The following is a 12,413-nucleotide window of genomic DNA, read 5'->3' as shown; positions in this document are numbered from 1 at the left end:
TGGTATGTAACAGGAGAGTGACCAGGGTGGCCATACTTACTATCTATCGCGGTATGTAACAGTAGGAAGACCAGGGTGGACATACTTACTGGCCTCTGAAGGCATGTAACAGGAGAGTGACCAGGCTGGACATACTTACTGGCCTCTGAAGGTATGTAACAGGAGAGTGACCAGGGTGGACATACTTACTATCTAAGGAGGTATGTAACAGGAGAGTGACCAGGGTGGACATACTTACTATCTAAGGAGGTATGTAACAGAGAGTGACCGGGGTGGACATACTTACTATCTATGGAGGTATGTAACAGGAGAGTGACCGAAAAGGGTGAGGACCAGGGTGGACATACTTACTATCTATGGAGGTATGAACAGGAAGTGACCAGGTGACATACTTACGATAGATGGGTATGTCCCAGGAGTGACGGATGGACATACTATCTATGGAGGTCATGTTACCAGGAGAGTGGACCAGGGTGGGACATACTTACTTCTATCTATGGAGGTATGTGGTATGTAACAGGAATGACGGTGGACATACAGGGTGAGATGTATACCATGGTACTATATCATGGAGGTATGTAACAGGAGAGTGACCAGGGTGGACATACTTACTGGCCTCTGGAGGTATGTAACAGGAGAGTGACCAGGGTGGACATACTTACTATCTATGGAGGTATGTAACAGGAGAGTGACCAGGGTGGACATACTATCTATGGAGGTATGTAACAGGAGAGTGACCAGGGTGGACATACTATCTATGGAGGTATGTAACAGGAGAGTGACCAGGGTGGACATACTTACTGGCCTCTGGAGGTATATAACAGGAGAGTGACCAGGGTGGACATACTTACTGGCCTCTGGAGGTATATAACAGGAGAGTGACCAGGGTGGACATACTTACTGGCCTCTGGAGGTATATAACAGGAGAGTGACCAGGGTGGACATACTTACTGGCCTCTGGAGGTATATAACAGGAGAGTGACCAGGGTGGACATACTTACTGGGCTCTGGAGGTATGTAACAGGAGAGTGACCAGGGTGGACATACTTACTGGCCTCTGGAGGTATGTAACAGGAGAGTGACCAGGGTGGACATACTTACTGGCCTCTGGAGGTATGTACCAGGAGAGTGACCAGGGTGGACATACTTACTGGCCTCTGGAGGTATATAACAGGAGAGTGACCAGGGTGGACATACTTATATAATTACTGGCCTCTGGAGGTATATAACAGGAGAGTGACCAGGGTGGACATACTTACTGGGCTCTGGAGGTATGTAACAGGAGAGTGACCAGGGTGGACATACTTACTGGCCTCTGGAGGTATGTAACAGGAGAGTGACCAGGGTGGACATACTTACTGGCCTCTGGAGGTATGTAACAGGAGAGTGACCAGGGTGGACATACTTACTATCTATGGAGGTATGTAACAGGAGAGTGACCAGGGTGGACATACTTACTATCTATGGAGGTATGTAACAGGAGAGTGACCAGGGTGGACATACTTACTATCTATGGAGGTATGTAACAGGAGAGTGACCAGGGTGGACATACTTACTGGCCTCTGAAGGTATGTAACAGGAGAGTGACCAGGGTGGACATACTTACTGGCCTCTGGAGGTATGTAACAGGAGAGTGACCAGGGTGGACATACTTACTGGCCTCTGGAGGTATGTAACAGGAGAGTGACCAGGGTGGACATACTTACTGGGCTCTGGAGGTATGTAACAGGAGAGTGACCAGGGTGGACATACTTACTGTCTATGGAGGTATATAACAGGAGAGTGACCAGAGCGGACATACTTACTATATATGGAGGTATGTAACAGGAGAGTGACCAGGGTGGACATACTTACTATCTATGGAGGTATGTAACAGGAGAGTGACCAGGGTGGACATACTTACTGGCCTCTGGAGGTATATAACAGGAGAGTGACCGGGGTGGACATACTTACTGGCCTCTGGAGGTATGTAACAGGAGAGTGACCAGGGTGGACATACTTACTGGCCTCTGGAGGTATGTAACAGGAGAGTGACTGGGGTGGACATACTTACTGGCCTCTGGAGGTATGTAACAGGAGAGTGACCAGGGTGGACATACTATCTATGGAGGTATGTACCAGGAGAGTGACCAGGGTGGACATACTATCTATGGAGGTATGTAACAGGAGAGTGACCAGGGTGGACATACTTACTGGCCTCTGGAGGTATATAACAGGAGAGTGACCAGGGTGGACATACTTACTGGCCTCTGGAGGTATGTAACAGGAGAGTGACCGGGGTGGACATACTTACTGGCCTCTGGAGGTATGTAACAGGAGAGTGACCAGGGTGGACATACTATCTATGGAGGTATGTACCAGGAGAGTGACCAGGGTGGACATACTATCTATGGAGGTATGTAACAGGAGAGTGACCAGGGTGGACATACTTACTATCTATGGAGGTATGTAACAGGAGAGTGACCAGGGTGGACATACTTACTGGCCTCTGGAGGTATGTAACAGGAGAGTGACCAGGGTGGACATACTTACTATCTATGGAGGTATGTAACAGGAGAGTGACCAGGGTGGACATACTTAATATCTATGGAGGTATGTAACAGGAGAGTGACCAGGGTGGACATACTTACTGGCCTCTGGAGGTATGTAACAGGAGAGTGACCAGGGTGGACATACTTACTGGCCTCTGGAGGTATGTAACAGGAGAGTGACCAGGGTGGACATACTTACTGGCCTCTGGAGGTATGTAACAGGAGAGTGACCAGAGCGGACATACTTACTGGGCTCTGGAGGTATGTAACAGGAGAGTGACCAGGGTGGACATACTTACTGGCCTCTGGAGGTATGTAACAGGAGAGTGACCAGGGTGGACATACTTACTGGCCTCTGGAGGTATGTAACAGGAGAGTGACCAGGGCGGACATACTTACTATCTATGGAGGTATGTATCAGGAGAGTGACCAGGGTGGACATACTTACTGGCCTCTGGAGGTATGTAACAGGAGAGTGACCAGGGTGGACATACTTACTGGCCTCTGGAGGTATGTAACAGGAGAGTGACCAGGGTGGACATACTTACTGGCCTCTGGAGGTATGTAACAGGAGAGTGACCAGAGCGGACATACTTACTATCTATGGAGGTATATAACAGGAGAGTGACCAGGGTGGACATACTATCTATGGAGGTATGTAACAGGAGAGTGACCAGGGTGGACATACTATCTATGGAGGTATGTAACAGGAGAGTGACCAGGGTGGACATACTTACTGGCCTCTGGAGGTATATAACAGGAGAGTGACCAGGGTGGACATACTTACTGGCCTCTGGAGGTATATAACAGGAGAGTGACCAGGGTGGACATACTTACTGGCCTCTGGAGGTATATAACAGGAGAGTGACCAGGGTGGACATACTTACTGGGCTCTGGAGGTATGTAACAGGAGAGTGACCAGGGTGGACATACTTACTGGCCTCTGGAGGTATGTAACAGGAGAGTGACCAGGGTGGACATACTTACTGGCCTCTGGAGGTATGTACCAGGAGAGTGACCAGGGTGGACATACTTACTGGCCTCTGGAGGTATATAACAGGAGAGTGACCAGGGTGGACATACTTATATAATTACTGGCCTCTGGAGGTATATAACAGGAGAGTGACCAGGGTGGACATACTTACTGGGCTCTGGAGGTATGTAACAGGAGAGTGACCAGGGTGGACATACTTACTGGCCTCTGGAGGTATGTAACAGGAGAGTGACCAGGGTGGACATACTTACTGGCCTCTGGAGGTATGTAACAGGAGAGTGACCAGGGTGGACATACTTACTATCTATGGAGGTATGTAACAGGAGAGTGACCAGGGTGGACATACTTAATATCTATGGAGGTATGTAACAGGAGAGTGACCAGGGTGGACATACTTACTGTCTATGGAGGTATATAACAGGAGAGTGACCAGAGCGGACATACTTACTATATATGGAGGTATGTAACAGGAGAGTGACCAGGGTGGACATACTTACTATCTATGGAGGTATGTAACAGGAGAGTGACCAGGGTGGACATACTTACTGGCCTCTGGAGGTATATAACAGGAGAGTGACCGGGGTGGACATACTTACTGGCCTCTGGAGGTATGTAACAGGAGAGTGACCAGGGTGGACATACTTACTGGCTTCTGGAGGTATGTAACAGGAGAGTGACCGGGGTGGACATACTTACTGGCCTCTGGAGGTATGTAACAGGAGAGTGACCAGGGTGGACATACTATCTATGGAGGTATGTACCAGGAGAGTGACCAGGGTGGACATACTATCTATGGAGGTATGTAACAGGAGAGTGACCAGGGTGGACATACTTACTGGCCTCTGGAGGTATGTAACAGGAGAGTGACCAGGGTGGACATACTTACTGGCCTCTGGAGGTATGTAACAGGAGAGTGACCGGGGTGGACATACTTACTGGCCTCTGGAGGTATGTAACAGGAGAGTGACCAGGGTGGACATACTATCTATGGAGGTATGTAACAGGAGAGTGACCAGGGTGGACATACTATCTATGGAGGTATGTAACAGGAGAGTGACCAGGGTGGACATACTTACTATCTATGGAGGTATGTAACAGGAGAGTGACCAGGGTGGACATACTTACTGGCCTCTGGAGGTATGTAACAGGAGAGTGACCAGGGTGGACATACTTACTATCTATGGAGGTATGTAACAGGAGAGTGACCAGGGTGGACATACTTAATATCTATGGAGGTATGTAACAGGAGAGTGACCAGGGTGGACATACTTACTGGCCTCTGGAGGTATGTAACAGGAGAGTGACCAGGGTGGACATACTATCTATGGAGGTATGTAACAGGAGAGTGACCAGGGTGGACATACTATCTATGGAGGTATGTAACAGGAGAGTGACCAGGGTGGACATACTTACTATCTAAGGAGGTATGTAACAGGAGAGTGACCAGGGTGGACATACTATCTATGGAGGTATGTAACAGGTGAGTGACCAGGGTGGACATACTTACTATCTATGGAGGTATGTAACAGGAGAGTGACCAGGGTGGACATACTTACTGGCCTCTGGAGGTATGTAACAGGAGAGTGACCAGGGTGGACATACTTACTGGCCTCTGGAGGTATATAACAGGAGAGTGACCAGGGTGGACATACTTACTGGCCTCTGGAGGTATGTAACAGGAGAGTGACCAGGGTGGAAGTGGCTGGACACAAACAGTTGTTGGCAAGTAAGGCATACTTAAACTCATCTTCACACACTACATGCTCTGGAGACAAAAATCAAAATATGCTTGACTATTATGTATTAAACAAATACCACAGTTTCTCACAAAACATATTGATGGCCATGGTGTAACACCAAAGTGTATACATCAATCTATCTAATTACAAAACTTACCAACTAAGAACTCAGATACATTTTGTCTTTGTTGTAGAGGGAAACTTTGAATTCCACCTTATAATATGTTAAATTTAAAGATTCATTTGTAAATTGTTAATCAACTTTATCTTAAAATCATATTCTGCAATATACAGAAATAGTATTAGTAAAATTAGGCCCGAACAACAATATGCATTACCTACCTGCAAATTTGACATGGAATTTGTTTTCTGGTCTGAAGATCTGTACATACTGAGCACAGTCTGGGGCAAAATCCTTGATAGCCCAGGATCTGAGTATGGTGTGCTGGTCCTGAAGCCAGAAATAACATAAAATCATGTAGAAGATTAAGACATGTGACAAGGCAACTTACTATGGTTTTTATTTATAATGGTTGCTACTGTATAGAGATTTAAATTCATGTGGTCAATATTTTGCATTTTGGTTCTCAAAAAATATTTGCAGGGATTACAGTAATCTTGCCCCGTATTGGGATCAAAATCTATATTTGGCAAGTTGCTGAACCCTTCAGAGCCGTGATGGTCTAATGTTGACAGTGCCCAATATTGGGTAACCCTCTAGATTTTCAGATTGAATAAACTTCATTTGTGAGTTCCTTGATGACTTTGTTGTTACACCTACAGTACCTTGGTGAAGGTTGCTATACCTACAGTTCCTTGGTGAAGATTGCTATACCTACAGTACCTTGGTGAAGGTTGCTATACCTACAGTACCTTGGTGAAGGTTGCTATACCTACAGTTCCTTGGTGAAGATTGCTATACCTACAGTTCCTTGGTGAAGGTTGCTATACCTAGAGTTCCTTGGTGAAGGTTGCTATACCTACAGTTCCTTGGTGAAGATTGCTATACCTACAGTACCTTGGTGAAGGTTGCTATACCTACAGTTCCTTGGTGAAGGTTGCTATACCTAGAGTTCCTTGGTGAAGATTGCTATACCTACAGTTCCTTGGTGAAGATTGCTATACCTACAGTTCCTTGGTGAAGGTTGCTATACCTACAGTACCTTGGTGAAGGTTGCTATACCTACAGTTCCTTGGTGAAGGTTGCTATACTACAGTTCCTTGGTGAAGGTTGCTTTACCTACAGTTCCTTGGTGAAGGTTGCTATACCTACAGTTCCTTGGTGAAGGTTGCTATACCTACAGTACCTTGGTGAAGGTTGCTATACCTACAGTTCCTTGGTGAAGGTTGCTATACCTACAGTTCCTTGGTGAGGGTTGTTATACCTACAGTACCTTGGTGAGGGTTGTTATATCTACAGTTCCTTGGTGAAGGTTGCTATACCTACAGTTCCTTGGTGAAGGTTGCTATACCTACAGTTCCTTGGTGAAGGTTGCTATACCTACAGTTCCTTGGTGAAGATTGCTATACCTACAGTACCTTGATGAGGGTTGCTATACCTACAGTACCTTGGTGAGGGTTGTTATATCTACAATTCCTTGGTGAAGGTTGCTATACCTACAGTTCCTTTGTGACTTTGTTGCTATACCTTAAGGTCATCTTTGTAGCTTGTATTTATACTTACAGCAGCTGTTCTGTCACTCTGGTTCCTGGCTGCCAGGATAAAACATGCAAGTGCATCCTGCATCCTGTAAGAGAAGGTTAATTATGTATTAACATAACAAAGACCATAACAAATAGTACAGCGAAGAACTTCTTATCTTTTTACAAATGTCTGTGAATGAGAAGTTTTTATGAATATGAAACCCACTGGCAATTCAAAGTACAAGAAACTCCAAATTACTGTCTCCTTCATTTGAGGTCCAACACAGATTGAGAGGTATCAACATTGTTGAAGTTTCAAGGTGCATGTGTAGATATAAATATATATATACCAAAATGTTAACTACATACTCATATTGTGACAATGTTCTTGTTTAGAAACATCAGATACATAGCCTTATAAAACACAACTACCTACCTACAACGGGTAAGATCAGCGTCCTTGAGGGCTGACCCTTGTATATATATGACCCTCTGGGTCCACAAAGGAACCTGTAGTAACATCTTCATAGTGGAGTCCAGCTCACACGGTGATAGTAGCACTACATAGTAATCCTGAAAAATAAAAACAATGAATGGTAAATATTTTTAAGTGAATGAACTGGACAGGATTGATTGCTGCAGGTGGGTCCATTAATTCGAATGTCAGGTAGCCCATTTAATTGAATGAATTAAGTTAGTTAAATGTTAGGTTGCCCAGTTAGTTAAAATGTTAGGAAGCCCAGTTAATCATAATCATGACTCAATGTCTTACATCAATGTGTTGTGATCATCAGGATTTGATGTCTTACATCAATGTGTTGTGATCATCAGGATTTGATGTCTGACATCAATGTGTTGTGATCATCAGGATTTGATGTCTGAGGTCAATGTGTTGTGATCATCAGGACTTGATGTCTGACATCAATGTGTTGCGATCATCAGGACTTGATGTCTGACATCAATGTGTTGTGATCATCAGGATTTGATGTCTGACATCGATGTGTTGTGATCATGTGGACTTGATGTCTGACATCAATGTGTTGTGATCATCATGACTTGATGTCAGACATCAATGTGTTGTGATCATCAGGACTTGATGTCTGACATCAATGTGTTGTGATCATCAGGACTTGATGTCTGACATTGGTATGTTTGTATCTTGCAAAAAATGTTCCAACAATACATCCATTACGCTATTGTTGTGCTGTTGGTGCACTGGGAATTCGATTCTTTTCATTGTGTGTCTGTTCATTTGCCATGTATTGTTACAGTGTGAAAATCAATATAGATTACCCATCTGTGAATAACGCATTTTACCATGCAGTTCTGGTTTACAATCAGTTTGAAATCAAACGCTTCTGTCAGCAAACAAAAAATTAACTTACCCAACTGAAAAATTGCATCATGTTTAAAGTACAGAAAGCTTTGTGTATTTACAAAGTTAAAAAATCCACCAAATAATGGTGTCATGTTATCAACTTTCTGGTCATGATTAGTTAATAAAAAGCTCATAATCATACGGTGTCTATCAATAGGAAAATTGAGCACTTGAATTGATCTTGTTTAAAAAAGAATTACCCGCTCTGTCACTTTTGTGTAATGAGTATATAAAGTCATAATGACCTTCAAATCCTCATCATTCCAACAACTTGTATAATCTAATGTGACATCAACATGTGCATGGCTTTCCATATGTTCACACTCTTACTAATATATCTACATGTACCTACATTTCATACCTGATATCTGACCACCATTGTTCATACCTGATATCTGACCACCATTGTTCATACCTGATATCTGACCACCATTGTTCATACCTGATATCTGACCACCATTGTTCATACATGTACCTGATATCTGACCACCATTGTTCATACCTGATATCTGACCACCATTGTTCATACCTGATATCTGACCACCATTGTTCATACCTGATATCTGACCACCATTGTTCATACCTGATATCTGACCAGTATTGTTCATACCTGATATCTGACCACCATTGTTCATACCTGATATCTGACCACCATTGTTCATACCTGATATCTGACCAGTATTGTTCATACCTGATATCTGACCACCATTGTTCATACCTGATATCTGACCACCATTGTTCATACCTGATATCTGACCAGTATTGTTCATACCTGATATCTAACCACCAATGTGTCATACCTCATATTTGAACACCAATGTTTCATATGCTCTCTAATTTCAAGGATCTTAATATACATATACTTGAAAAAAATAGTTCTAAAGAATATTGTTTCTAAACAGAACATGGACCTGATGAATTTCCACATGACCAACTCTAAAGAAATATCCTCCTTATTGTCTTACTTGTAATAAGCAGACTCTCCGAACCTGAGAGTCCAATTTTTCTTAAATATCATGATTAGCTGTGTACCCTCAATAAATAGACAATTCTTTATCAGTAAAGGTTTTTTTCCCATAATTGTGTCGCAAAATCTTTCATAAAATTTTGGGCTAATACTCCTTAATTCATGCTGAGATATTGACAAAAAGTCAATATTTTTTTCATATTTTTTAACTAATGATTGTGAAATTCCTAATGCTTACTCACTTTTTATTTGACCTACTAACAATGAAGCGTTATTGGAATAAACAAATTGTAATAGTCATATACTTCAAGGCCAAACTTAAACTTGCCAACTTCTTAGAATTTCCAGGGCAGAAATTGTGAATGCTTAAAATCTTCCTTAGAAAATTTCAACATGAAGAACATCCTCCTACCAAACTATTGTCTATACCAAACTATTGTCTATACCAAACTATTGTCTATACCATATTCTAGGCTCTTCTTTCTGTAGTACTGATTGGAGTTTTGAAATTATGAACAACAAGCATGGTGGGTATTGCTGTCTCCTACTGGCCCCCACTTAAAACAGTGACCTTGAGTGTGACCCAAAAACCTGGAAACTCGATCTTAAACTTGATCTATAGCTACTCATACTTAAGGTACATGCTAACCTTCACCAACACATATCATGAAGCATGGCTGAGAAAAGTGTGGACAACAAAACAGACACCAACACACACAAACAGAACATGCTAAATTTGCATTACAAGTTTCTCTCAGGTTAAGAGGATTCATCAGAGAACATGGCATATTACTGAATTTCTACAGCTATCACTGAAAGTGAATACTGGCGTAAACAGATCAACTGACGAGAGGGGCTAATGCTAATAGGTCTTGTCTGATCAATACAAAGACAGGATATAGCCTCAACACAAGTAATAGGTGGTAGACCTTAGGCTTGTTGATCTCATTACAGGTAAAAGATGGTGGACCAAGGCCTGTAGGCCTCGTTACAGGTAATAGGTGGTGGACCTAGGCCTGTAGGTCTCGTTATAGGTAATAGGTGGTGGACCTAGGCCTGTAGGCCTTGTTACAGGTACAATGTAATAGGTGGTGGAGCTATAGGTTTGTAGGTCTCATGACAGGTGATAGGTTGTGGAATTAGACTTGTTGGCCTAATAACAGGTAATTGGTGATGGAGTTAAGCTTGTAGGCCTCTTAATATGTGATAAATGGTGGAGCTAGACTTGTACTAAGTTGTAGGATAGGTCACATGTCAGGTGATCGGTTGTGGAGGCCTCATGTCAGGTGATAGGTTGTGGAACTAGGGTTCTAGGTCTCATGACAGGTGATAGGTGGTTGAGCTAGGTTTGTAGGCCTCATGACAGGCGATAGGTGGTGGAGCTAGGCTTGAAGGCCTCATGTCAGGTGATTGGTGGAGCTAGGCTTGTAGGCCTCATGTCAGGTGATGAGTGGTGGAGCTAGACTTGTAGGCCTCATGACAGGTGATTGGTGGAGCTAGGCTTGTAGGCCTCGTGACAGGTGATAGGTGGTTGAGTTAGGCTTGTAGGCCTCGTGACAGGTGATAGGTGGTCGAGTTAGCTTGTAGATAGGCATCAACACAGATAAAAGCTGGGGGGATAATTATATAAGGCTTGAATGTATCGGCACAGCTAATTGGTTATAGCTAGTGGATCTAGACATGAATGTCTCATCACAGGTAATAAATCGGGGGTGAACCTAGCTTTAGATCAAAGTTGATTTGCAAATCAAATACATATATATAGACTTATTTAATCTTTACATTTCTTGATGATGATAAATTTCTTAGTTTAAAGAGACCTGATGAATGGGTACTTGTGATCTGTAGATGATCTGGTTCGGTACTGGCGGTCTGCCAGAAGCTTGTTTCACAGACTGATCTCATTAAGAATAAATTGTAATAGATACACCTTCTGATGTACTTTAATTGGACACTGAAAACTACAATTTCTTCTTGATTAAAGCTCATGAAATAAAATTGATGAGCAGGTGTCACTTGTTGCTTGACAGTAATTTGTGACTTCAAGCTAAAGTAAAAGACATTATATAAGGTTGCTGTCTCTTGGGAAAAGACCATTATCTTGTAGGTGACTTTCAGTCAACGGGTATTGATTAAAACACATACAATTTTTTTGACAAGCATGTATTTTGTAGATGAAATATCATCAATATCACCAGGATAATTCGGTAGTCATAACAAGATACTCTCATTTATTAAGATCCTATCAAATAATTACTTTAAGTTAACATTTTCCTACTTTTTGGGCTGCTTCTCCCAACAATTGTTCAAGCCAAATGTGGACCACTGTCATTCTAATAAGGATAAATAAGGATTTTAAAAAAATGCTATATTTCCTCCAGGGGAAACATACATTTTGTTTAAACAACAATGGATATCCTTTGCTGAATAATGCCCTAGATTAAATTTGATCAAAATCCATCGAGTCGTTCAGAACTAGTTGACCACCTTCAGATCAGGTGACCTAACGAATCAACTGTAATTTGTGAAGTGATATCAGACAGTATCTTACAAATGCTGGTTCAAAAATTACAGGTACAGAATAATCAAACACAAAGTATGGTCAGCAAGAGACAGAACCTACCACAAGACATGGCCCAACACAAGGTATGGTCAGCAAGAGATAGAACATTAAACAAGACATGACCCAACACAATGTATGGCCCAACACAAGGTATGGTCAGCAAGAGACAGAACATTAAACAAGACATGACCCAACACAATGTATGGCCCAACACAAGGTATGGTCAGCAAGAGACAGAACCTTACACAAGGCATGGCACAACGCAAGGTATGGTCAGCAAAAGACAGAACATTAAATAAGACATGGCCCAACACAAGGTATGGTCAGCAAGAGACAGAACCTTACACAAGGCATGGCCCAACACAAGGTATGGTCAGCAAGAGACAATTTGTCAGCAAGAGGCCCAGTATCTTACAAATGCTGGTTATGAAGGGCGATCAAAAATTACATGTACATAATTCAAGGTATTGTCAGCAAGAGACAGAACATTAAACAAGGCATGGCCCAACACAAGGTATGGTCAGCAAGGCACAGAATCTTACACAAGGTATGGAAACACAAGGTATGGTCAGCAAGGCACAGAATCTTACACAAGGC

At 42.7% G+C, this 12,413-nt stretch overlaps 1 protein-coding gene across 5 annotated transcripts in view; it reads right to left on the bottom strand.

Moving 5' to 3' along the window:
* Positions 1–12,413, bottom strand: part of LOC117318987 (potassium channel subfamily T member 2-like) — a 203,242-nt gene that overhangs the window by 51,134 nt on the left and 139,695 nt on the right. For all 5 annotated transcript variants that reach the window (XM_033873919.1, XM_033873916.1, XM_033873903.1 and 2 more), the window contains 4 exons: positions 7,345–7,481; positions 6,949–7,012; positions 5,607–5,715; positions 5,182–5,290 (listed from right to left, as the gene is read on the bottom strand). In XM_033873919.1, coding sequence (XP_033729810.1) covers positions 5,182–5,290; positions 5,607–5,715; positions 6,949–7,012; positions 7,345–7,481 — 419 coding nt within the window. The remainder of the gene's footprint in view (positions 1–5,181; positions 5,291–5,606; positions 5,716–6,948; positions 7,013–7,344; positions 7,482–12,413) is intronic.

This window comes from Pecten maximus, chromosome 2, assembly GCF_902652985.1.
Source record: "Pecten maximus chromosome 2, xPecMax1.1, whole genome shotgun sequence".
Taxonomy (NCBI): domain Eukaryota; kingdom Metazoa; phylum Mollusca; class Bivalvia; order Pectinida; family Pectinidae; genus Pecten; species Pecten maximus.
The sequence above is the reverse complement of the archived record's forward strand: the minus strand, read 5'-3'. Positions and strand labels throughout refer to the sequence as shown.